Genomic DNA, 27716 nt, shown 5'->3' on the forward strand with positions numbered 1-27716 from the left:
AAGACTGGGAGGAACATCCCTTGACTGTTTGTGATACGGAGAGTAAAGATATCATAGCATCTTGATCTTAACAAAATCATGTAAGGAAGAGTTTTTCCAAAGGTTCTTCTAAAAGACCTACAAGAATGCTTACACAAAACCAAACTAAAACAAAGATGGCATAACCTCACATTTTTCTGAGCAAAGAACTTGAAAACCTTTAAATATTTTAGTTGTTAAAGTGTTCTTCTTTGCAAGAGTTTGTTCCTATTTCTTCTACTTCCAAATTAGGAACCAATAAAATGCTTCTTTCCTTCCTCAAAACCATCCAACTATTGTAATTTTTTAAAAATTCAGCTTAATATTTTACATACAGCTGTAAAATAGCCAATTAAGATGGAAGACTCGTGGGTTAAGGGAAAGCCGCCTAATACTGAACAGGTGAAGTGACATTTCACAACCTCTGGTGCTATTTGTACTAGACTAAGAAGAAACTAAAATACACAGTAAAAGATATTACAGTATAATGTTACATGTTACAAGCATACAATATTCTCTGCAGAATACTTGTACCAATTTATTTTCCGATTTAAATATATAGGAAAATTAGAACTAAACAGAAAGACTTCAAGACTCTTGAGTAGCAGATGCACAAAACTTTTAAAAAGTTATAAATTATGCAGTATTTGGTAGCATATACAAGCAGCAAATAGTTTACTTTTTGTATTTTATTTCTTTATGAAAATTAAAAATCTCAAAAAATTACTAGTTATATTTTGAAGACTCCTGTAACTCAACCTGCTTTCACAACTTACTTTAAATTAAAAATAAAATAAAAAACCAAATCCCCAAATGCCTCCTCCAAAAATAACCTTTGAACCAAAATCCCTCTTTGAAATGACATTAAGTACAAAAAATTTCAGACAAAAGATAGTTTATGCTGAAAGTTAGAAGGGATTCAAAGTTGTGCTTATAATGAAACCAGTTCAAGCCACTCCTGTAATCCATAATATGGGGCTGTACCTCTTAAATCACTGATAAATGTGAGCACTTTTAAGATTAATTTATCCATCAAAGACCAAGTTTGGCCATTAAAAATAGTGGACACTGGAAAATTTGGACCTTAATGTTTATAATGGTAATGACTTCCATTATATATCCTCCCATATGCTATCAGGAATCTCCAATACCATTTCTCTACTGTTTTGAATGTGTGTAGTAAAGCAGATGTTTTTGAAAAAACAGTTACTCACCTTCTCGTAACTGTTGTTCTCCAAGATGTGTTGTTCATGTCCATTCCAATCATGGGCGTAAGTGCGTGGACAGCAGCTGGAAGATTTTTCCCCCTAGCAGGTTGGTCCGGGCACCCCCTGGAGCGGTGCCTTCATGGCGCTCACTATAGAGCCCTACCGACCCACCACCTCCTCAGTTCCTTCTTGCCGGCTGCTCCGACAGAGGGGTAGTTGGGTGGGTATTGGAATGGGCATGAACAACACATCTCGAAGAACAACAATTACGAGAAGGTGAGTAACCATTTTTTCTTCTTCTTCAAGTTCATGTCAGTTCCAATCAGATGATTCCCAAGCCTAAATTCCAGAAGCAGGGTCGGAGTTCAGATGTTCGCTGACTGGAGCACTGCTCTACCAAAGGCTGCGCCGTCTCTGGCCTGCTGGGTGATAGCATAATGTGATGTGAAGGTATGTATTGAGGACCACGTCACCGCTCTGCATATTTCCTGGATGGAAACATGTGCCTGAAAGGCTGCTGAAGCAGCCTGCATCCTGGTGGAATGTACTGTGAGCAGGAGTGGGGTGTGGAGCAGACACCTCTGCCAGGTTATAGCACTCATGGATGCAGGACATGATCCATGACAAAATTGGTTGAGAGGAGACTAGAAGACCTTTCATCCTGTCTGCCACAGCCACAAACAGTTGAATGGACTTCCAGAATGGTTTCGTTCTTTCAATGTAAAAGGCTAGCGCTCTGTGGATGTCCATTGAATGAAGCCTCTGCTCTCTAACGCTTGCATGGAGCTTAGAATAGAACACTGGGAGGAAGATGTCTTGGTTGATGTGAAATTGGGAGACAACCTTCAGGAGGAAAGCTGGATGTGGCCTGAGCTGAACCTTGTCCTTATAGAATACAGTGTAAGGGGGTTCTGTTTTTAGGGCCTTGAGCTAAGACACCCTCTTGGCTGAGGTTATCGCTACCAGAAACGTCACTTTGTACTAGAGGTAGAGCAGGGAACAAGTCACCAGTGGTTCAAAGGGTGGACCCATCAATTTGGGAAGGATCAAATTGAGGTCCCAGGTCGGGACCGGTTGTCGGACGTGCAGATATAGTCTATCGAGACCTTTCAGGACATGGCTGACCATAGGGTTGGCAAAAACCAACCGGCCCTCTACACCTGGATGGAAGGCAGAGATGGCAACCAAGTGAACACTTATTGATGACATGTACAGTCCTTGCTGCTTAAGCTGGAGAAGATACCCCTTATACTGGACTATGGACACAAGCATCAGAGATGGACAGCGTTGCACTGACCAGATCAAAAACCTCTTCCATTTGGCTAGGTAGGTAGCCCTGGTGGAGGGTTTCCTACTGCCAAGGAGAACTTTTTTGACTGGGTCCAAACAGGAGAGCTCCACTGGGTTCAGCCATGGAGCTTCCACACAGTGAGGTGCAATGACTCGAGGTTCGGGTGCTGGAGATGGCCGTGATCCTGAGTTATTAAATCCGGGAAGAGTGGCAAGGTGACTGGGGCTTCCACGAACATTTCCAGGAGTGATGTGTACCAATATTGGTGGGGCCAGACTGGAGCTATCAATGTCACTGAAGGTTGTTCCCTCCAAATCTTGAGGAGCACTTTGTGAAAAAGAGGGATAGGTGGAAGCGCATATAGGAGATGGCCTCCCCATGCAAGGAGGAACGCATCTGCGATGGAGCTCAGGCTGTGATTCAGGAAGAAGCAAAACCGCTGGCACTTCCTGTTGTGTTGTATAGCAAAGAGGTCTATTTGGGGAAAATCCCACACTGGAAGATGTAGTTTGTGACATCCAGGCATAGGGACCACTCATGGCCGTGGAATTGAGATAGGCCGCCAACTTGTTCTCCATTCCAGGGAGGTATGATGCTTGTAGGCGTATTGAATGTTCTACACAAAAAAGTCCCACAGCCTAAGGGCTTCCTGAAACACAGGGGAGAGGAGCATGCACCCCCAACTTGTTGATATAAAACATCGCCGTGGTGTTGTCTGTAATAACTGATACACATCTCCCAGTCAAGTGGGCTCGGAAGTCTTGCATGTCAGGGGTACCACTCTCAGCTCTCTGATACTGATGGAGAGCGAGTTCCGCTTGAGACCAGAGGCCTTGTGTCCTGAGGTCTCCCAGATGAGCTCCCAGCCCATGGCTGATACGTCTGTCACTAGTGAGAGGAATGGCTGAGGACTGGTAAAGGGGGACCCCTGCACACACTACCTGCAGGTTGAGCCACCACAGGAGGGAGTCGAGGACCGAGCAAGGCAGAGTCACGACCCTGTCCAAACTGTCCCGAGCTGGCCAATACACTGAGACTAGCCATGATTGGAGAGGCTGGAGTCCGAGCCTGGTGTGTTGCACCACATGGGTACAAGCAGCCATGTATCCTAGAAGTTTCAGGCAATTCCTCGCTGTGGTGGTGGGGAACTGCCTGAGACTTCAAATGATATCGCCCATGGCCCAAAACCTCACTTCCGGGAGGTATGCCGTGGCTTGTGTTAAGTCCAGTACTACCCCTATGATCTCTATTTGCTGAATAAGGGACAGAGTTGATTTCACCACGTTCAGGAGAAGGCCCAGTTTGTCAAACGTCATTCTTATGAAGTTGACTTGTGACTCCACTTGAGCCCTTGATCAGCCAATCGTTGAAGTACAGCAACACTCATACCTGCTGCCTGCATAGGAACGTGGCCATGACTGCCATGCACTTGGTAAACACATAAGGCGCCGCTGACAGGCCAAACAGGAGCACCGGGAACTGGCAGTGGTTGTTGCTCACCAAAAACCTGAGGTATCTTCTGTGGGACAGTGTAATTGCTATACCAAAGTACACGTCCTTTAAGTCAAGGGCAGCATACCAGTCCCCTGGATCCAAGGAAGGGATGATGGATGCGAAGGAGATCATGCAGAACTTGAGTTTCTTCATGAACTTGTTGAGCTCTTGCAGGTCTAGGATGGGCCTGAGCCTGTCTTTGGCTTTCGGTATTAGGAAATACCAGGAATAGAAGCCCTTGCTCTTCAGCTCCTGAGGAGCCTCTTCCACTTCTCCCAGCGACAGGAGTTGCTCATGAGAAGGGTGCCTGAAGAGGGATGGGGAAGGGAGTTAGAAGGGTGGGAGGGCTGAGAATTGGAGGGAGTATTCCCTTTCAACCATGTGGCACACCCAACAGCCCAATGTGAAACAGGACCAACCAGGGTAGAAAGGGGATAGTCGGGACGAGAAAGTACAGTGGGTTGGATCCAGTTAGTTCATTGGTGTGCCGTCCTCATGCACACCTTCAAAAGGCCTGTTTCTGGCCCGAAGGTGGCCTGGGTTAGCCAGAGCCCTGGCTTGAGAATGGATGTGGTCTCTTTCTGCTGCTCCTATTCCTCCTCGGGGAATCATCTTGATGATTCTGTTGAAAAAACCGCAGAGGAGGTTGCGGTCTGAAGTGCTTCCGCTGCGTGGTGTAAGTGTGGAGGCCCAGCAACCTGAGGGTGGCTCTCATGTCCTTTAGGCTATGTAGCCTTTTGTCTGTCTTTTTGGAGAAGAGAGCCAAACCCTCAAAGGGGAGGTCCTGAATAGTCTGCTGGACTTCGTACGGCAGGCCCAAGACCTGTAGCCAGGAACCCCTTCTCATGGCTATCCCTGTAGCCATAACCTGAATAGCCACATCAGCTCTGTCCAGTGTGGCCCACAGTGGAGCTCAGGAAATGAGCTTGTCCTCCACCACCAGGGCCAAAAACTCGGTGCAGGAGTCCTGCAGCACCAGCTCCGCAAATTTTCCCATTGTCCTGCATGCATTATAGCAGTACCTGCTGACAATGGCCTGCTGATTAGAAATGCCGAGCTGCAAGCCGCTAGTAGAGTAGACTTTTCTCCTGAAAAGGTAGAGTCGTTTTGCCTCCCGATTCTTTGGGGAGGGACCTTGGTAGCCAAGGTACCGAGGAGGTATTCGGTGCAGGGTCCGCCGACCTGGGGTTGGACTTGGGACGGAGTGCCAATTCCATTAGTAGGATCTTCAGGCACTCATCCCTATCTTTTAAAATGTCCTGGGGTGAAATGTCCTGACCCCCTGCATATCTTACAGAGATCCTTTTGAAGGCTCTCCCACAAACACTTCACACACAAAGTCTAAGGATTGCTTCTGGGCATACACTTGCCACAGACTTCACAGGCTTTGAAGCCTGGAGACCGCGGCATGCCTGAGTGCCTGGATAGCGTTGGAGGGAACCCCCCCCAAAGGAAACTTAAGAACTAACCCTAAGTACCTACTAACTACTTAACACTAACTACAAAAACTAATGAATAACTATAAACAGACTGCCAAATGTGCTCCTCACGACAAGAGCAAGGGGAAGTTCCAGCACTGACGGTAAGAAGGAACTGAGTGGGTGGTGGGTTGGTAGGGCCCTATATTGAGCACCATGAAGATGCCACTCAGTGGGGTGCCCGGACCAACATGACGGATACTGCTAGGGGAAAATTCTTTTGACACAGACACACACCTCTGACCGGAACTGACATGAACAAGCACTCATAGATCAGAACTCCAAACTGGGGGGGAAACAGAACCACCTGCAAAAATATGTCCCTCAGTGTGGCAACAGCAACTCCTTTCATGGGTGTATTTGCCTCAGCACTGTATGATATGGTCAGTGCTCTACTCCCTCTGATTGTTCTTGGGCCAACAAGCATTTTGGAGCCACCCAGCATTCTCCCTTCCCTTTCTCCTACAAGCAAGAAAAGAGGCAGAAGCCTTGAAGATCCCTACCGCTATGAAAGAGGTTTTTTGGATGGTAAGCGGGTGGATGGGAGTGGGGTGAGAAACGGGCTACTCCACAAAGCCTTCTTATAACAGAAAAAGAAAATGGTCTAGGTTCCCTTCTTAGAATCAGAGTATGCAAAGAATTAATATCTGGTCATTTGATACATTTATCATCATGGTATGTGTCCCCCACAGTATACCAAACCCTCCACTTTGTAAGGAAGGTAGTTATGTGCTGCCTGACTCCATTCAGAATACTCCAAATATTACTTTATGAAGGTAATAGACAAAGTCCCATAAGCAGTATTTTGAGGGCCAGCATAGGAGAGCACTGATGGTAAGGACTTAAAAGAGCAAGTTGCAGTCTGAGTAGATTTTCATGGAGAGGGAATTGTTTTGGGGTGGATAGGAGGGGAGCCTGAAATTTCGCTGCATCCAGCCACCTCACACCCCCATTTAGTCTTAACCCTCATCTGCATTTTCTTCATTTTGAAAGTTGGCATGTATTAGAAACTCATTAAAAATACTATTGCTCTTAACATCTAATATTATTAAGATATTATATAGTCAGATTCAAAGGCTGTGTCCTGTAAGGATAATATAAATACCCTTTAAAAAAAGTCTCACCTCATCACCTCTTGTCCTAGTTAGATTCCCTGAAGAATCTTCAAGTTGTGGCTGAATGATAGTGTGTTCTGCCATACTGTTCGGTTTTTTAAAAAATTAAAAAAAAAATCAGTGCAAAACACAAGGTAAGCAGATCTTTCTCATTTCTAATTTGTCTGTTCGGTGAACATATTCTGACTAGAACAACAATATCCAACCAGGCACTCAGAATTAACTCATTAATTTATAGGACCAACAGTAGCACTTATGTCTGACACATTAATAATAAGCCATCATTTTACAGAATTTTTTAAAATATTTTTGCAAAGTAAAATAAAATGTTAAATATATAACTAAAAAGCAACATTGTCATCTTGAAAATTAACTTATCTGGGAGTGTTGTATTTACTATTACTACAAGCAACATCTAAAGAAAGGAAAGAGAGTAAGTCTCTCTCTCTCCCTGCCCCATTACTTTCTGCATTATACAGGAGATGTATAGTCAGTTTTACAGGTTCCCTGTGTAGGCAGTCACTCAGTAAAATGGAAAATAACTGGTAAGACTTATACAAATAGGGAGCAAAAAATATCAGTATATATTCTTTACAAGGTGCTCTATCAAAAGCAGAAATCTAAGTGAACTGAAAAAAAGTGAACTGAGTTTACACTGACCATTTGGCAAGAACTGTATATCACTGGAGGTCTGCTAGAGCCTGATTTTTCAACCCAAGCCCACCAGACCTGACCTTGAGAGAGTTCAGTCATTTTATGGCCAAGCCCGGTCCCTTCTCTTCAAACCCGATACTGCCTGCTGCTCCTGGAGTGGGCTCCCCTCCTCCCGCTCATGGTGTCAGCTCCATGCGGTGGTGGCTGTGTGCGCTGCTCCTGTCATTCACCATCCCCAGCTGCACTGTATGTGCTATAGCAGGGGTTGGCAACCTTTCAGAAGTGGTGTGCCGAGTCTTCATTTATTCACTCTGATTTAAGGTTGTGTGTGCCAGTAATACATTTTAACGTTTTAGAAGGTCTCTTTCTATAAGTCTATAATATATAACTAAACTATTGTTGTATGTAAAGTAAATAAGGTTTTTAAAATGTTTAAGAAGCTTCATTTAAAATTAAATTAAAATGCAGAGCCCCCTGGACTGGTGGCCAGGACCCGGGCAATGTGAGTGCCACTGAAAGTCAGCTCGCGTGCCGCCTTCGGCACCCATGCCATAGGTTGCCTACCCCTGTGCTATAGAGTGAGGCCTTGTCTAAATTACCGGGGTAAGTCGACCTAAGTTATGCTACTCCAGATACGTGAATAACATAGCTACAGTTGACGTAGCTTAGGTCGATTTACCGCAGTGTTTACACCACGCTGCATTGACGGGACATGCTCTCCTGTTGACTTACCTTACTCCTTTTGTTCTGGGGGAGTACTGGAATCAACCAAAGAACACTCTGCTGTCGATTTAGTGGACCCGCTAAATCGACCCCAGCTGCTGCCTCGATCACAACAGCGTTGATCCCCGGGAAGCGTAGACATGACCTGAGAGTGCTACAACTCCTCAGCACATTCACTTTGCAGCATGCACAGTGCAGCAAGGTGGCAGAGGACAACAGGAGCGGGGCATACTGCCTCCCCTTCAGACTCCACAGCAGGAGGAGGAGCGTCAACCTAACCCACCTGTTTTCCCACCTGATCTGGACCTAACACTTTTAGTCAGGTCCCATTGGATTCAGGTCAGGTCATAGCGTTCTATACATCACAAATAAATGAATTTTCTAGTTTTGAAAATACAATACCCATACTCATAGTATTAACTGAAGATTAGCAACATTTCCAGCTCTGAACAATCTTTAGTGCTTACGTTTTACTCCCACGGACAGGCGATTCTTCAAGAAAGGGTATCTGATTTGTTGATCCACGCTTTTGAGGAGTGCTCGTATTAACATTTTGGCTATCAGTACCTATTCTCTGACTAACATCTGGAGGTGGTGATACGAAGCTAGTTGCTGGCGTGTTAGATGCATGCCCTTTGCTCCCATTACATTGCTGGCTGAGCGTCTGCACATCATTTTCAAGAGTGTCTATACCGATGTTTAACTCTCCCAACTTTTGAATAGACCTGCATAGGGTTGATGAAAACAGACAATAAAAGTTAAAGAAACAGTTTATAATATGGGAACTTGAAAAGTGAAGTTGTACCCATGTTGCCCAGGAGCATGGTAGGTATAAGAATTAATCTATGAAAAGTCTGAAGATTATATTTAATTACAATGGTGTTTAACCCAAAGATTTTTAGCAGCCCATTTACTTAAAGAGTGATAATATTTTTGACATGCTTTAACCCCACCTTGTCAACATGAAAGGAAGTGTATTTCCATATGAACAAACTGACAAGATGTCAAAGTAAAAAATAAGTTTTCCTTTAAATTTAATATCTATTTCTTACATCATAATAATAAAAAATACTTCTTTACACTTTGTCACCAAAGTGACAACCTAATATCACACTCATAAGAGAACCATAGAAAGTAACGAAGATAACTAGAATCAAACATTGACCACTTTATTTTAGGTTATGTATTTACTGCATAACTGAAATAATTATATTTTGGGGATTTCAAGATCATAAGGTTTCTAGAGTGAATCTATTATGTGACAAAGTCAGACCAGACAACTGCAAGAGAGCGGTCTTGTTGAGGTCCAGGAAGTGGGCCAGCAGAACCCCACCCATGGCGAAAGGCCCTTCCCCTGCCTAAGGGGAGGAGCCACTGATCACAGGACTCAAATAAATATGGGGGACAACAGAAGAAAAAACAAGGACAGGTGTGAGGGCAAAGGGTCAAAAGCAGGGAACCTGAAGGGAACACCAAACAGAGAACTCAAGACAGTGCCCACTGCTCTTCAAAACTTTACATACTTGAATTTACGTGTGCTCAAGTGCTTTACTGGAAAAAGTCAGATTATAATCTGTAATCAGCAGACATCAAAAAGTTAGTAAAACTTTTTTTGAGTAGAGGTGCGAGGGAAGGGGAGGGGGGGATGCCAAGCTTTTCTTTGCAAAATGTATGTCTACTTACTCACATTTTGACCAGTTAGAGGATACTGTATTTGAAGAGGGATTTGTAGCTTTAGAATCCTAACACAATGACAACTGTCATTATTTTTAGACCAAAATACCCAAAGCCAGCTTTTTAGTTGCTGCTTGGTTTGAATTAAGTTCATTATATTATAAAACCGAGGAAAAATGAAAAGTGAGTCAGTTGCCTATTTGAGCTTCCAAAGAATATGACTATTAAAGCAGATTTGTTCTTGTTAGAAGTTAGTTGGCTTTCCTCATGATTTTCATATCAATATCCCAAATCTTAGTAATGAATTGTCTAAATATAAGCCAATATGGAGAAAAGCTCTCCCAATTACAGGGTTATCTTAGTATAAAACATTTAAAGAGAGACCACAAACAGCTTCAAATATCTGTATACAAGTTCATTGCTATTTCACTAAATTGTTTAGTGAGTTATTTTTCATTCCTGTTCATGATGGAGGAGTTTATTAATCAGAAAAATTTATTGGCAAACATAATTTTAGCCCAGAAAGTTATTTTGGGGTACATCTGCAAAAAGAGTAATTCCATATTTGGCATTCTGAATATCTAAGCAGATTAGGATCTAGGGGGCAATTTCGTACTGAAGAGCATAAAATGACATATCAGTGGAACAGTCAACTAAAGCCAACCTGTTCAGAAACTGTTCAGTAAGATTCTGTTGCTGGTCTGTCCCATCTTCCTGGTTTACTCCTCCTTCAAGCAACATTTGCTGATACAGTTGTCGTTGTTGCTCCTTCTGTTCTAAATGCTGTTGGTAACGTAATCTTTGTCTATAATATTCTTGAAACTGCTCTGCTGAATCACGGAGCTTAACAAAATAAGGATTATTTGGGTTAGACACAATTAGGCTTACAAGGATTAGAATTTTAATAGTAAATGTTGGTAAAGGTCCAACAATTTTGTACACACAAAATCAACAATTTTTTTAATCAATAATTATCAAAATGTACAGATCGTCAAAGAAAGAAAATGCTCCTTGAGAACAGTTTGATTTAAGGATGTTTGCTTTGTATATTTTGACATGTGATGTTGACAGTTTGTGCTTTAATGGTTATAAAGCTTTAATTTTTTGAATCTGGCTTTGTAGGACTGAAGAAAAAAAGTGGTTTTGTCACTATAGTAAGCAAGTAAAACTGAATACATATAAGAAATTTATCTACTGCTTAAAGATGCTATTTCTGCAATCAGTTTTTAGAGCAGATTTTTACTTTAGTAATACAAGCAAAAATCTATAGCAATCCTACGGGACAAAATTTAAACACTGGAATACCACAATTTAAGGTAAAAAAAAATTACTAAGCAGCAGAAAAAAAAGATTATTTCATTCTCTTTTTTTCAGAAGTATTACAAAGTAGGACGTCTTTTGTCAACTAATATGTACACTTACATGAAACCCAAAGCAAAACACCCTCATAATCCTTGAAATTGTAGATTAGAAGGAGCTGTTTTAGGACAACTAGACAAGCTGGTGGATCTTCTATTGATACAATAGGAACAAGAATCTGTACCTTGTACAATTAGTGTCATGGAACACAGAATCATACTGCAAAGTCTAAACCTTGTTTTCTTTTTTAAAAAAGTTTCTAATAGTTGTGAGTAAAACACTGTTGTATGCAACAATGCAAGGGTGTCACCACAAACCTACAGACAGCTTAAAATAAAAGTTTTGAAAGATGTGAACTATCCCCACTCACCTAATCAAGAGGTTAACTGTGATGTATGAGTTAAGTACAAATGGAAACAATGTTGTCTATCACCACCTGACCCAGTCACCCTTTCTGGACAGATCCCAGGCAACTGTGATTTAGATTCAACTGCTGAATCCCACGTGCTTCTAAGCCCCCTGGGTGTGGGCAGTAACCAATCACTGTTCCTAGTTTTGGGTGTCTCAGGCACATTTACAGATGCAGCTCCCATCTCTGGCATCCTTCTTGAGCACTGGGATCCTACAATCTGTCTGCCTAGACCCAGAACCTCTCGAGCCCCCATTTGGTAAGGGATTTCTCCAGAGTCCACGGAGTTGTGGGAACTGTGATTTCTAGATTAACCACTTCAGGGAAACCCAGTAGTAAAGTTAGGAACACAGGCTTAGCAAAGGAATTACTTAACCACAATCATTTTATTTTTTTTAAAAAGCTGAAGAAGTTTTCCATAGATCCATAACAGTCCTCAACGCAACCTTCCCTTCTGATCTCACCTTGCCTGCGAGTCCTGGTTTTGGTTAGCATCTTTACGTGAGGCAGTGTTTCTTTTGCCTGTTTTATTTACACAATGAGGAAGAAGTGGCCACTTGCTGAGAAAAGAGCCTCCTTTTAAAGTCTCTGTCCATATGCACAGCTCTAGCTCCTCCGCTACATCATTCTAGTAGGGAAGAGTCATTCAGTGCTGATGGCTCTTGATAGCTTAGTCTTCTTTGAGGTGTCCCACACCCTAGCACGTGCACATAATGTCTCAAGTAGACTAACCTTGTCAAGATTAGACTGATTTTCAACACTACCTGATTATGTCTTCATCCAGCATGAAGGTTACAATACAGCGTTAAGGTGAGAGTGAAAGTTACAATCACCAAGTGGTGTTCTCAGAACAAAATGGGGTTCACAATTTGACCCAGATATGTCCCCAATTGGTCACTATTTCAATACCAGTAATTGTAACACAAATATCCAGCAAACACTGCAATCCATTGTTGTTGAATAAAGAGGTCGATATTTGGGTGGTGGAAAGTGAAGGCAACTCTGTTCAGTGGGAAGCACTAAAGCCAACAACTCTCATTTCACTTCACTCTGCTGCTGCTGCTTGGAGAAGCCTTGGTGAAAAGCCCATGAACCTCCCTTGTGATCCTGCTTAACACTTTCAGATTCTGACTGCTAGGTTTAGTTCCCTGGCCATCTGATAAGTTTTTCAAGCGCTATAGTACCTTTCTGAAAGCTTACAGAAACAAAAAAGTTGGGCAACTTAAATCTGATTTACTTTCTAACAAATACAGTTAACAAGGCTTCTGTTATTCATCATGAGTATATCTTTATATTCTGAATTGGATAGTCCACTCAATAGGGTGCACATAATTGTAATTTCTTAGTTGTCACAAGGAAGACATATACAAAATGTTAACACTACATCCCACAAAACAACTAACTGCAGGTAAGTTCTATATTGGATTCCTTATTTACCAAACAGAAAAGTAAGTTACAAAAATGGTTCATTCTTAGATCAGAATATTCTAATCATTATGCTAACTTTGTATACTGCACAATATTTTAAAATATACAGTAGTTTTTGTTACATTTGAGTTAAGAACACATTTACCTGCTGCATCATCCAGTTGTATGACAGCAAAAGTTTGTCTAATGGAAAGGCAATGAGATATATTATATCTTATGTTGCAAGTATCTTACTTAGAGCAAAACAAGATTCAAAAGCATCTGTGTCATATACATGGATGAAGTTCCCATCATAGCAGGCAAATTGTTATGCAATTTATCAGAGCAGGAAGCTCAAAAGGCCTTTTTATATGGAAATCATCAAACATTACCTCATTTTTTTCTGGTTTGGCTGGTCCTTGATTCTGCGCTCCATTTACTGGCTCATTTTCTGGAACTGAACTCTGGCACATGGTCTCACTGCCAATGGAATGCTGCGGCTCCACAGGAGTATCACTTCTTTCAGTGATATGGAAAAGAGAAGAGTTTTATTTGTGAAATCTGACTAATAGAAAGTCCTCTAATAAGCAAAGAAATATATATTTATAGAATAAATCCTGAAATGATTATGTACAGAGCACCCCATTATATGAAGCCCAAAGATATTACTGGCAGAGCAGAAAAAAATATCCCATTTTAACCTATTACACTAACAGTTGCTAGCCCTAAAAATAGAGGTAATGTACTTTGTTCTCAGATTTTTCCAAAAAACCTTATATTTTGGAAGTCTCATTGTGCTTTTATTTTCTATTTTTATGCCTTCCATGAAAAGCTGTCCATTCCTCCAACAATCTAAAACACCATCAACAAATTACTCAAGCTATTTGTTAAATTTGCAGCTCTCTCCCACTTTTGAGGAACACTAATTACATCTGGTGGCTTCTCCCACTGTTCCCTAAAATTCTGGGAAGGGAGGAAACCTACATTTGTCAGAAGGCACCTCCGCAACTGCCTCCAATTCTGTACAGGATAATATTTCTTTAAGCTACATTTAAATGACATTCAACATTGGGAACCTAGAAAATTCCTGTTTTAGCTATATAGGAAAAAGACAACAACTAAAATCTGTTCTCACTTAATGTGCTTTATAGGGACTTACAAAATTAGGTAAGAAATATTTCCACATGGAATTATTTTAGAAAACATTTCAGTAGCCAGTATATATGCAGAATACATTAGAAAATGTTGGATTCTTTAAAGAGTACTCTAACCTGACAAAATTGCAAATACTTAATGGTTTGGAGCAGCGATTTGTTGAAATTATTTTTGAGTTACTGGTGTATGTGTGCATTAGCAAAAACAATTTAATCTGATTAATAGACATTTAAAGATCTTCCTTTTGTCTACTGAACACAAGAAGAAATATCTCCTTTACAGTTAGGAGAGAGAAGTAAAATAAGGAGTGCTGAGCTCTTGTGAAAAATGCCAAGAGCTCCCACTCTTGACAATCTGGTCAGTTAATTTAGGTACCTAAATGGAAGCTGAACTCTTCTGAAAAAATCTAACCTCAACTGGGGGTTCTGAAAATTTTTGAAAGTTTAGCCCTCAGCCTACTTCCAGGTTCCATGAGGTATGAGAACTATATTTAATAAAAAAAATACAAGATTTTTATATTAGTTATCTGTTACATTTTACATCGAATCAAAAGCCTGATCCTGTAAATCTCTATACAAAGCGTTTGCAAAATAGTGCAAAGATAGTTCATGCTAATTATTGCGATCTATAGCCCAGAAGTATAATTCACGTAATAAATTCATTATGTACAGAATCAATGAGAGCAGCATATTAAAATAGAAAAATGGAAGTTATTCAAGTATGAAATCTTTAGTAAAATATTTCACATTCTAGGACCAGTTTTAAAACATAGGGATATGGCAGATGCCCAAATGCAAAGCTTTAGATATACAGGTGACCATATTTGGAAAAGTATTCAAATTTTGCTAAGGCTACTTCTACACTACACACTGCTGCTAGTGGTAGGTAGGCTATATGTAGCTACTTGCAGCAGTGAAAAGAATGATGCATCCATGCTGTGGTGTGGAGCTACACATCAGTGAAAGGCTATGGCAGGGGAGAAGCAGTGGGGAGACGTTTCGGCAGCTCCCTGATGGCAAGCATTTCACTGAGTCCAGGAAAAGCTCTGGCAGGCATTGGCAGTGGCGAAAGGCTCAGCCTTTCCCCACTGCCAGAGCCTTTCCCTACGGCAGGGGAAGGCTCCAGCAGTGGGGAGGGAGCAGAGCCTTCCCCTGCTCTACTTGCCTAAGCCATACCTCACCATCTACACTGCTATTTATCCCCATGCTAGAGGAGCGATCAGAGTATGTACACTGCATGCTGCTGAAAGAAGTGTGCAGTATAGACGTACTCTAAACATCTGAAACAGGTTTACTGTGCAAGTTTTAAAAGCACTATGTATATAAAATTTAGAGTTCATAAGCCATAAACCCTGATTTTAATAAGGATTAGAAAGGAAAAAGTTTCATATCATGAAGGTACAGGGGGACCAGGTTTCCATAAGAATTTTAATTCTTAAAATGAGAAAAATCAGTTTTGCATACTACTGTGTACTAACACAAAGTATTAACTAATTCCTATAGCCATCATAACCTGATTAGCTGGAATTTAAATAGAAATATAGGGAAGCAAATCTGAAAGTCTTGCTGAGATTATGTTTGAAGATCAATTAGGTACAATATATCTAAGTGCAACTGTGGTTATAGTTGCACAAGTCTCTAATATTGGTGAATTTTTTTAAGGCTCTGCTCCTGCAGATTTACCCATGGGCACAGTTCCACTGACTTCAATGAGATTACTCATGAATACCAAGTTTAACATTTACTTAATTCTTTGCAGGATCGGGACCTAAATTTGCAATGATAGTGCCATCCTGTGGACATTCCATTTATCTACAAGGAAGTGTGGAGACAGGGTTATTACATAGGTGAGAGAAAAGAAAAAAAAACAGAGTTTAGGAATTCTCCAAGACAGACACTGAATCTAGTTTCATTTGCTACATTGCTGATGTAATCATTTAAAAAAAAATTCACAGAAACCTCAGAATTTCTGCTTTTTCAAGAATACAAAGAGTTGGAATACTGTTATTTACAGTTCGATAAAAGGCATTCAGAATACTTTAAATCAACCACTGAAATATTTTACACTTCCAATGCATGCCACTATATACCTGCATACATAGTAAGTTCCAATAAGAACTTCAGTAACTAGAATCTAGTGTATATTCGGTTTTAGATTTAAGCCAGAACTTCATCTTTCTGCAACATTTTGGGTAAACTATAGATGGGCTTGAATAAAAGCTTCAGATTGAACATCCCTGAACTTTGGGGAAGACTGAATTAAAATTTTGTCGGGCTCACACCCATTTTTAGTTTAAAAGTCAAATTTTTTAGGGGCTTGAGGAGAGAAAAAAGAAACAGTTTGAACTGCAATAGGATTTACGCATCCAACTTTAATCACCATTAATGTAAATCACAAGTGCAGCTAGAAGAACATAACCCTATATGTTTAGCATGGTCAGTTACTCTTCAGTATTTACAACTCTCTCTTTTACAAAAATGTGGAGTTAAATGAAACTTACCGCTCAGGTGACTCTTCATAAATGCTATGGCAATCTGTATTTTCGAGCATGAGACTTCTGCTAAGATTCTGCACTCCTGGGTAATGGAAATTGGCAAAGGAGTGTGACATTGGAGAGGTTTTATTTCCAAGGTCTGTGACTCGCTTATCATGATTAGTTAATCCACATGACAGCCCATCTAAGGCAGGGTTTAAGGAACGAGTCATGTAAGCATCAGCTGACTGAGGCCGTCTCATTGGGGATGATGGGTAAGGAGAAAGTTTGCTGATAAGAGGTGTCAAAAGATCAGCATATGCAGCTTTCGTGGGCTTCAAGAGTTTATCAACATGAATATTAAGCATCTTTTGTTCAAAAGCACAGGAGAAAACAGAAGCTGGAAGATTCTGAAGCCATGACAATAAACTCAGGTCCAAGTCATCACACCCATTACCACACAAAAGATCAATGCCAAGCAATACTTCACTCTCTGTAATTTCTTCTCCTGTTGCTTTACTCTGACAGAATTCCACACAACATTCATAGAGCAATCCCTTCATTACGAGCTGAAATAAACGATTATTACTTGCTTTGAAACCAGCCTCACTCAGTTTCCTGTCGGCAGGAATAAACTCTGCAACCATGATGCAAGCTTCTTCGAAACAGTGAACTCGTGCAGTACTAGGATTCCAGTCTTTGAATTCTGCATGGTTGGTTAGACGGGGCAATGTAAGTAACAAACACAGTTTACTATAGTCTTCTTTAGAAGGACAATATTCTTCCAGGGCATGTAGGCACTGTACAGCCTCTTGCATTGTAAACTCCAGCTAAAGAAGAAATATTAAATACAAATAGGACACGGTTGACTTTAGTTACCAATTTCTTCTTCTACTACAAGCACAGTTAGCTGCAGAAGGATAACATGCATTAGGATTTCCCTCATTTTTCCTTTGCTCTTACTATAGTTTTCATTTTAATTACGTTAGTGTACATGGAGTCTGCAACAGATTTCATGTCAGCAGTTTTAAGACCAAATTCTTCTTAAGGGACTCCAATTTCAAATCACTTGATCAATACAATGAAGGTCATGCTGATGTGGCTGTTTTCATAGAAGCCACTATGTGTTTTAAGCTCTCAGAATTTTAATATCTATAACTAAACAAATTTGCTACAACTGTAGGTTGAAAAGGCATTTCCAGTTTAGGAGTCAAATTCTCTTTTCAGAGCCATAAAGAGGAGAAACGCCATTTAAGTTAGAATATCAAACTGGTGTAAGAGAATCAAGTCCTAAGTTTCTGTAATTTTCAGTCACTGGAAACTCTGAGAAAGTTACTTTTTGTGTTGAAGTTTTTCTATGCTTATTCTCAGACCCTACGTGTTCTGTATGTGTAAAAACAAGCGATGAAAATCTCCACAGCTCTTTGCAGGTCACATATTCAATACATACAGATGTGTTTGATTAATTTTCAACAAATTCTAAAACAGAAGGCAAGCTTAAATGCAACTCTAAAATTGAGATGTTAGGTGCAGAAAATGGAAAAACTTTGAAGTTCCCACCAACTTTTCCTCCTTTCATGTGCATTATGATTAGGGTGACCAGACAGCAAGTATGAAAAATCAGACCAGGGAGTGGGGGGTAATAGGCACCTATATAAGACAAAGACCCAAATATCGGGACTGCCCCTATAAAATTGGGACATTTGGTCACCCTAATTATGATGACTTTTCATTAACCTATCATACAACAATATTCAGCATGCAAAATATCAAGAAATTGCACCTTTTTCTATAGTGTTCTCCAGTAAGATTATGTAAATTCTATGACTAGAGTGCTATATGTTTTAACTACGTCCTTCTTCTAACCTTAAATTTGGAACTTTGTAGTGCTCTCTGCATGCGGTCAGGTAAAGACCCTGCCGTAGAATATATGGCAATGGGATGAAGAATTAAAGTCACCAAAGCAACAATAATTTTTTATTTGAGCAACTAATATTTTTGTTTGTAACGTATTTTTATGTAAAAGATTAATAATGCTTTTGTACTTGTAATTTAATGTTCATATATGAGCAATATAAAGTAAAATACTTTACAATGAATGAGCCACAGCCTATAAGCCTATTCATGCTACAGCTCTGGTTACCATTTAAAACCTTTTGCACACTAAAAACCTTATTCATAACTCCTCCTCCCTGCTTTTCACACATTCAATGAACTCAATTCCCTGTGACATAATTTATTCTCTATTAGCAAAGGAACACTGAACAGCATTGCATCTTTGTCTATAAAAGCTGCCACAGGCAAGGTGCACTGAAGAATTTAAATTGCACACTAATATCTGAATGGTCAATTTGAGCTTGAAACTGGAAGTCTAATTGACAGGTTCAGGTTCCATAACACTTCAAAAATATTAATCAAAGTTTCCTCTTTTAGGAGATAATGAAAACAAGTAAATATATTTAGGGAGCCTAATAAGATTATTAAATATATTTACATATTCCAAGTTGTTATTCTAAAACAGAATGCTAGATGGTCCAATGGGTAGAGGTAAAAACTAACCTTTCACCTCTGAAGTCCTCTGTTAGGTCACAAGCATACACTAATTTAGAGGTTTCAGTTTAGTTTTGCGTATTTGCCAATGTCATGCAAACACTGCACTGTTTGGCACAACTGGATCAAGTAATGGCAAGCGCATTTTAAGGCCAATTTGACGTGCACAATTAGAATTACATGGGCAAAAACTGCCCAGTATCTATCCAATACTATTCCCAACTGTAGTCCTTCACTTTCAGAAAAGGTTGGTGGTTCTTATGTTATACATGAGAACTTTTAGCTAAACAAATGACCAGGTCCGGTGTAACAGGATGCTGGCCTAAGAGGCACTGAACCAGCCCATTAGCTCAGAACCTGCTAGCACAGCTCCCATCAAGGGGAAATGATTGGAGCTGGCAGGGTGTGGCTCATTAAAGGAGCCTAAGAGTAATCACCTGTAAGCATGCTGGGGAGAAGGCCTATAAAGCTGGCAGGAAGAAAGTGGAAAGGGGGCGGGGGAAGGAACAGGAGAAGTAAGGAGTGAGGAACTGCTGCTCCTAGCTAGCAACAGGAACTAACTGTCCCCCAAATGGCTACCTACCTCCTATTGAATTGTACAGAGTTGTATATAGATGGTGGTGGGAATGAACACAGGGAAATAAAGGGACACTGGGTTTTGCAACGCAAGAGGCCTCCAGCTGATTTGTACTGCGAGAGACAAGGCGCTCGTCTAAAGCCGGCTTTAGGCACTGCGGGGCCTGATTCGAAAGAGCTGCCGCCAAAGACAGTGGCAGGACTTCGGCGGCAGCTCAACTGGCTGCCGGTGCCTTCAGCGGCATGCTGATGCAGGGTCCTTCTTCCGCAGCAGCGATTGAGATGCCGCCGAAGACAGCGGCAGGACTTCAGCAGCAGCTCGTCGGTGGAGGGTCCTTACGGATGTTGCAGGGCCCTCTTAGGGGCGCAGGGCCCGATTTGGGGGAAATCAGGTGAATCGCCCTAAAGCCAGCCCTGCAAATATTACCATAAACCTTCAGGAACAACAATACAGTACTATGGACTTCCATAATGTCTAATCAATAAGAGGATCTTAAAGCATTTCATTAATGTAGCCAAGTATAAAAACTTACGTGCTGAGGCTCATCTTCTGCTGACATTGCATTGTTCACACATAAGGCTTCTAAAAATTTCTGTTTCAGTATAATATAGCGAAACCTGCATGTAAGAAGTGAAATATAAGACACTAAAGATCTTAAAGCAGTAGCTAAGTAGTACATTCCACAGATAACTGCAGCTGCAAAGCTTTTGCTCTCAAAATGTAACAAGCCAAGCAATAAAAGAATTGGTTCTTTGCAGAAGAGATGTCTTTTTCCAATGATTTACTTCCAGAAATATTACATGTTAAAATAATTGCTGGTTCATAAAAGAAAGATCCACAGCCAGTCTCCTCCTTTCTTGAATACTCGAGTTACTCTGATGTGATCTCAAAGAAAATACATTTTAATTTTTTAAAATTGAGCACAATTCTTAAAGTATAAAAAATTTTAACCAGGCCAAGACATGTTATAGAATACTTTAAAGTCTGTAGTAAGTTCTAAAATATTTTCAAATAATTTTATACTGGATGTATAGATTGAAAAATAATCCATAAAGTCATACAACTGAAATTGTAAACTATTGTTCTCAGATTCAGTAGTTATAGTTTATTTTTCTAAAGACTTGAAAAAGTCTTATTCCAGAGATTTTCCACCTCACCATATGACTTACGATGCTACTACCTCAGAGTTAATAATTTTACCTTTTCTTGTCAAATTTTTCCATACATTCAAGAGGCTGAATGAACTGAAGAACCTCATCCCACTGTCCATCAAGGATCAACTGTCTATACAAAAAGAAAGTCACTCATTTTATTTAGCTGGACATTTTTTACTTAACATTTTTACAAATGTAATTTACATACAGCTTGATGTCCAGCTGACCAGCGAGCTTTGTAAAGTTAATGCTTTGCAAAGCAGATAAGATCAGATTTAAACAGAGATAAACGTGTAACCTAAATCCTCTCTCAATATTGTCTCTGTAGCTACATACTCTAACACCAAGAGGACAAATGGTAGATATGTATGTATTCGTAAGGAGGTACAAGAGTATCTCTTCAGGTATCTGCTGCTTTTTATGTTTTTAGTGATTTCTTCCAAGATGCTTCATTCTTTCTCCACAAGTGAGATTTTAAAATGTCACAATACAAAACATGACTGAAGACATCCTGAAAAATACTGTAAATAAGCCTAAAAGTATTAACTGCCTACAGTGGCTGTGTGTAAACAAAGCAGTTGTACAGCAGGCCTCCGCATCTGTTTACAGTATTTACAGTATAGCACAACCAACTGTTCTATTGTGCTAGCCCCTGTACAAACACAAAGTGGACACAATCCCTATGCTAGGGAGCAATGTGTAAGGGGAGCATTTGTGGGAGAGCTTAGTTGGATTCAGGGGCTCAAAACTCCCAGGCAAGCAGAAAAGCCACTACTCCATCCAATAAGCTGGAATAGCAGACAGGGCTGCATTTCAGCCTCATCCCCCATTGGGTGGGTAAATACCATTTCTTCATGCCCTCACAGTGTTTTCCTCAGAAAGCCTATTAACTTTGGTAGGGAGAGGAAAACTTCACCTTAGATGAATACTCCTGCTATCACTAAGAATACAGCCAAATTAAGGATGAAGAACCTCAACCCAGATTTTATCAATTTATGTACCTATTTTTCATTATGCTTACTCAGTTTTAGCAGTATGTGCCAAAAACCCACAAGAGCATTGTAATTGGGGGTAGGCAGGAAATGATGTTAAGGAGATTTTAAAAGATCACATTTAATGTTATTTAAACATAGATGTATAAATACTTTCCTATGCTTCCAGTAAACTGTAAAATCCCTTAGCTTGTATATTATACACCTCATTTGTGCTTAATGGTTTCATCATGCAAATACCTATTTAATAAATGTGAGATATTAAAAGTCTATTTATCGTGTCTCTACAGTAGTCACTCTTCCAACTGGAGGGTAACACTATGGGAATGACAGGTTTCAGAGTAGCAGCCGTGTTAGTCTGTATCCGCAAAAAAAAACAGGAGTACTTGTGGCACCTTAAAGACTAACAAATTTATTTTAGCATGAGCTTTCGTGAGCTAAAATCCGAAGAAGTGAGCTTTAGCTCACGAAAGCTCATGCTAAAATAAATTTGTTAGTCTTTAAGGTGCCACAAGTACTCCTGTTTTTTTTACTATGGGAATGGTGACAGCCTTAAAAGTAGTGCTAGAAGTATAACTACAATACTGGTGAGGGCTGGTCTACACTAGGAAGTTTTACCAGAAAAACTTGCCTTTTAGCCAGCACAGCAAAAATCCCAACTTAATCATCACAAATGTTAGGTCCATATTAAAACTGGTAGTCAGCCCTATGTTAAGTTTTAGCCTGAGGGAAACTGCTCAAGAACAAGGCTGGAATATCTGTTCAGCTACAGATGAACAAAAGAGCCTTGTTGGTCCAAGCTACCAACATCCCCAACCTCACCCTCTCCCTTCCCCCTCACCAACCAAAACAAACAAAAACTCCTTCCTGTATGAACTTATTCTCTACATTTGTTGTAGGGTTTAGTAACCTATCTTCATACTTGTAGCCACCCAGGTCCTTTCAGTAAACATTTTGCTGTACAACATATGCCATCAACCCTGTTTTGATAAGTAGAGTCCACTTCCACAGTTTGATGTTAGAGAAAATCTGAGCATCTTTTTGAAAGGCAGATTACATCGTCTGGAAAACATTTGATTTAGAGAGCATGTCAATCTCACAGTTAGAAGGGACCTCAAAGGTCATATAGTCTAACTCCATGCTAAGATGCAGGATTTGTTGTGTCGGAACTATCCAAGATAGATGGCTCATCAGACAGTTACCAGAATATTTTAATCAAAATATTTTGTTGACATTTTTCATGAGTGTCTCAGGATGTTTTAAAAGCCCACGGACATCCTAAGTGCTTAAATGTTACACCTAGGACAATTTACAATGGAGAAGCAATACTTGAGGAGAGAAAATGGCTATGGCAAAAATGACTCAATGCTTTTCATGGCAGTCAGCAGTCAATTAGTTTGGCTAGTGAACACATGGCCAGCAGATATTAATTAGTTTCTATTGTACTAATTTATATAATAATTTCTACCTCAGAAAAAGCATGTCATCTGAGAACAGGCCATTAATGACTCCACTTTCTTTCTCAAGAGCCAGCATACTGATATGAAGTTTCTTCGAGTTCAGGAAATCTAAGATTAGTTTAATTATTTCAACTTCTTTTACATTCACTGTTTCTTCAGCAGTCATGATGGTAGCCTAGAGAGAAAAAAAACAAAGTAATATGGTCCATATTTTGTCTTATGCCTTGTCATCAAATGCTGTTGACCAGACATTGCAAATAAATGTTTGTTTTGACAATACTGAATATTGTAGTATTCCAAAATCGGTTAGTGGGATTTAGGAAATCAATCTTACGCACTTGAGTGTGCAGCCATAATTCTGACTTGATCCCGAAACTGTGACTACCCACTTGTACCCTGAGTTCATGAAATGGCCCATAGAAATGAACTGATCAAGAAGTTTTCAGCTATATTTTTACCCTGGAATAACATTTTCATTTGCAAGACTGCAGTCCCTTTCTCTCAGAAAAAGGAAATGCAAGATAACAGAATAGTATTTGAGTATTTAAAGTACGCAGAGATACTTGTAAGATTTTATAATTATACAAAAGATACATGAAGTACAATTTTGATACATAAAAAGCATTATCTTGATTTTTTTTGCCATTCTGAAACAGCACATGGTAAGTAAGCCAGGACTTTCCATCCTTACTTTGTAAGGAGGCCTATTTCCATTGGAATGTTTTATGTGGAATCTAAATGTCAACATTTTATTGGGTTTTCCTCCAATGTCAAGACCCCTTCACAGAAGCATGGGCAAGCAATGGCATACATCTCTATTTGGAAATCTGTGATAACTTCCTAGTTTACTGGCTCATTCCTGCAAGACGTTAAATGCCTCAGCTCTCTTTGATATCAGTTAGGGGTGAAGGTGCTCAACATCTTGGAAACTCTACTCTAGAACGCTGCCTCCCACACCATGTTCCACTGGGCACTTACTGGTGGTCTGTTGAAAGCTTGCAGATCACAGAGTACCATCTTTTCAGGAGCTCTTCATTGCAAAGAGGAGCCTGGAGCGAGCTGTAAGGGTATATCTACATTGCAGCAGCAACGAGCCTTCCAGCCTGTGGGGCTTGAGCTAGAGCACTAAAAATAGCAATGTCCACATTGCACCTCAGGCACAAAAGCCCACACGACCCCCTGGATCTCTGTCGAGTCTCTGCAAAAGCCTCAACACCCAGACTACTATTTTCAGTGTGTCAGCTTAAGTCCCACTAGCACAAGTCTATCTAATCAGGCTTGGAGGCTCACTCCCAAGTGCGGTATAGACCAGGGGTTCTCAAACTGTGGATTATGACCCCACAGTTTTAATGGGGTTGCCAAGGCTGGTGTTAGACTTGCTGGGGCCCAGGGCAGAAGCCCAAGCCCAAGCTCCACCGACTCGGGCTGAAGCCTGAGCCCCACCGCCCAGAGCTAAGATTACATGCCCCCTGCTCAGGGCAGAAGCCCTTGGGCTTCAGCACTGATACCCCCATGTGGGGCGGTGGAGCTCAGGCGGCGGGGCTTGGTCTTTGGTCCCCCCTCCTGGGGTTGTGTAGTAATTTTTGTTGTCAGAAGGGGGTCATGGTGCAATGAAGTTTCAGAACCACTGGTACAGACATACCCTAAAAGCAGCTGGTAACAAGAGAGGAAAGTGAAGCTACTCTCAAGGACTGGAGCCATCAGTAGGAAAGAATGTCCAGGAAAATAGGACAAGAGAGCCAGATGGCTAGTCTGCAGAGGACAAGGGGGTGATGAAGAGGAAGAGAAATATGAGTAAGGGAAGAGAAACAATCACAGAGCAAGATGAAAAATGTTGTCTGAAGTAGGGAGGGTTGTACTTTTTTCTCATCCTTTCAAGAATGACAAAAATTACATTAGACATATCTAAAATATACACTTTTCTAATATTACTTTTCTACATAAGTAAGTAATTGCAATGGGATGTTAAATGACTGCTAACGGGAAAGGATGTGGTTCCCAAATCAAATTCAAGATGTGGTGCATAGTCTAGAGGTCCTCCATTTAGGGGCAGGTAATTAGTAATCTACTTTCAATTTGGAAAGTATTGAAAATAGTAATAAAAAAAAGCAAGAGATAGAAATAAAGAGAAGTTTGCCATATCAAGTTTAAATGATCAGTTTAGCTTGATTTTCCAAGTAAAATGTGTTATGAGGGATTAGTGAACAGAAGAACTATTTACTAGGCACAGTCAAGAGGAAAAATGAAATAATAAATACTTGAATCTGAAAGTTCTCATTGCTTACAGTAAACTTATGCTGCTGAATTCTAACAGATATGAGAACTCAGACTTTTTTTTAATATTATACCAGTTAAATCATAGCATTTTTCCATATTCCTCCTTTAGCTGTAGGCCAGTTTTCTTTAATTGTTTTTTCCCCCCAGAACACTTGACTGGAAAATTATTTAGTTACAGCAGCCTCGTTTATTTTGGAGCAGTGTACATTTGGCTGTGCCAGCTAGAATAGCCTGCCTTCTGTTAATATGACTAGTTTTAATTCATGTTTTAGTCACAAAAGGCTCTAGTCATCATTAAATATTCTAGTGGCTCCAATGGCAGGCACAACCATTATTTGGGCCTATGCTCTCAGCTAGCAATTTGTTTTTCTATTTAAGAGTCAGCTGGCTCACAGGACATTTTATATGAATAATTACTCCTGGGAGAATTCTGCATCCCTTCACTTGCACAGAATTCTTTGCTTCCCCGCAGAAAAATGACTTCTGATGGGGGGAGCAAAGGAAAGCCACAAGAACAGTCACACTCCTCTCCCTGGAAGCACAGTCAGATCTGTTTGGGAACCCGGAGAAGCCAATAGAGACATAAATAACCACCGGGTGTGTGTGAAGGGGTGGGCAGTCATTCGTGAGAGAGAGAGACACACACAGACTCTGTCCCTCTTGCTCACTATTCCCGGGATGCTCGGCCTGGAGGGGAAGGACTTCAGGGTGTGTCTGAGGAGGTAAGCGTGGCACAGGCAGTCCCCTCAGGCAGAGCAGAACGTAGTAGCCTGCCCGCTTAGTGAATTGTTCCCATTGTCTTTGTGAATTCCCCCGGGAGTACAAAACAGATGTAAAATTTTTTATGCTCCTTTACATGGCAAAAGTGGTGTAAAGGACAGTATGGCCTTATAAATGCTCATGGTGCTTTAGTGATTAGAACTGGTCTAAATTTTTGGACTGACAAAATTTCTTGTCAAAATTTGCTCCGTGAACTGTTTGTTACTGATCTTTCTGGCAATGGTAAGTAGCCAATATAAATTGTGAGTTTGGTTCCCCAGCCCTCACTTGCTCTTCAGTTGCCTATCATGTAACACTGAGCATATGGCTGCATATATCTGTTGACTAATAATAATAATAAAAGATCAAACCTAGCTACATTACTATTAGGCAAGGCGGTTTGGGGATTTCCTCCAATGCTCCCCACTCCCATTCTCTAGCTATTGTATGTAGTTTAAATAAATTACCTAAATAACTGAAACCAGTGTGATTAGACTGCATTATTTTGACAAATGAAATATGCAGAATATTAAAATATTGTGTGCAGAATTTTTAATTTTTTGGCACAGAATTTCCCCAGGAGTAAAATAATGAAAAGAAACAGAGTTACATAGTTTTGTGTTTGCTTCAAAAAGCTGTTGGGTGGTGAGATGTCATTCCCTCCCTAATGCCAACAGATGCTCTTCTTTCATCATTTTTCCAATTCTCTTTCTACAACTGGGGAAGGTTTTTTTTGATCCTAGACGATAATCCAGTCATATCTTTTAGAGGGAAGGAGGAAACTAACAACCATATCAGAACATATACTGTAATATTGAAGTGTCAACACCTTGATCCCCAACCTTATCTTCTGAAGTAGGTCTCTAGACTTCACATTTGCCTTTTATTATGTTTTATGATATTATGGTTTTTATTGAACTTCAAATAAGTTCATAGCAGACAGGTAAAACTAGTACTCCACCTGAAAAGGAGTCTCTTCAGTAGGATATTACTAGTACAGTTCATGCAGAATAAGACCTCTAACTGAGCAATGGAACATTTAGTTTGGACTTTTGTTTGGCTTGGCTGGCACCACAGATCAAAGCTAAATAGGAGTACAGGCTCTACATGCCTTCCACGATTGTATTAAAGTTAAATATTTACACACCTTACTGATGCAGAAACCAATTTGATATACAATACCATTCTTGGAAGTACAATTACATTAAGTGAAAGATCTAACAGCTGTGACAGTAAAAAAAGTTATCAGCACAAAAGACAACCAGCACGTCTCTAAACCAGGAACAGTCCTGCTTCCGCAAAGTTATTCTAGGAGAATTCTATGGCACTGCAACATGTAAAAGCACCACTCATCTTCCACACAGGTAACTTGGATCTTTGAATGCAGGTGTAAAGTTCTACAGCCATACAATTTTTTTAGATCAGGACGACAGAAGAGTATTCATCATGTATACCAGTGGTTCAAACTTTTTTTTACTGGTGACCCCTT

The 27716-nt window shown here is 40.3% G+C and overlaps 1 protein-coding gene across 5 annotated transcripts in view; it reads right to left on the bottom strand.

Moving 5' to 3' along the window:
• WDR47 (WD repeat domain 47) overlaps positions 1 to 27716 on the bottom strand; it is a 44472-nt gene that overhangs the window by 10653 nt on the left and 6103 nt on the right. For 3 of the 5 annotated variants that reach the window (XM_045027113.1, XM_045027114.1, XM_045027116.1), the window contains 8 exons: positions 23200 to 23366; positions 20786 to 20869; positions 20118 to 20202; positions 16486 to 17288; positions 13223 to 13349; positions 10320 to 10498; positions 8449 to 8706; positions 6614 to 6689 (listed from right to left, as the gene is read on the bottom strand). In XM_045027113.1, the coding sequence (XP_044883048.1) occupies positions 6614 to 6689; positions 8449 to 8706; positions 10320 to 10498; positions 13223 to 13349; positions 16486 to 17288; positions 20118 to 20202; positions 20786 to 20869; positions 23200 to 23357 (1770 nt within the window). In that variant the 5' untranslated portion in view covers positions 23358 to 23366. The remainder of the gene's footprint in view (positions 1 to 6613; positions 6690 to 8448; positions 8707 to 10319; positions 10499 to 13222; positions 13350 to 16485; positions 17289 to 20117; positions 20203 to 20785; positions 20870 to 23199; positions 23367 to 27716) is intronic. The other 2 variants (XM_045027115.1, XM_045027117.1) reach the window with 1 other exon arrangement.

The sequence above is a fragment of the Mauremys mutica genome, chromosome 8, assembly GCF_020497125.1.
Source record: "Mauremys mutica isolate MM-2020 ecotype Southern chromosome 8, ASM2049712v1, whole genome shotgun sequence".
Lineage (NCBI taxonomy): Eukaryota > Metazoa > Chordata > Testudines > Geoemydidae > Mauremys > Mauremys mutica.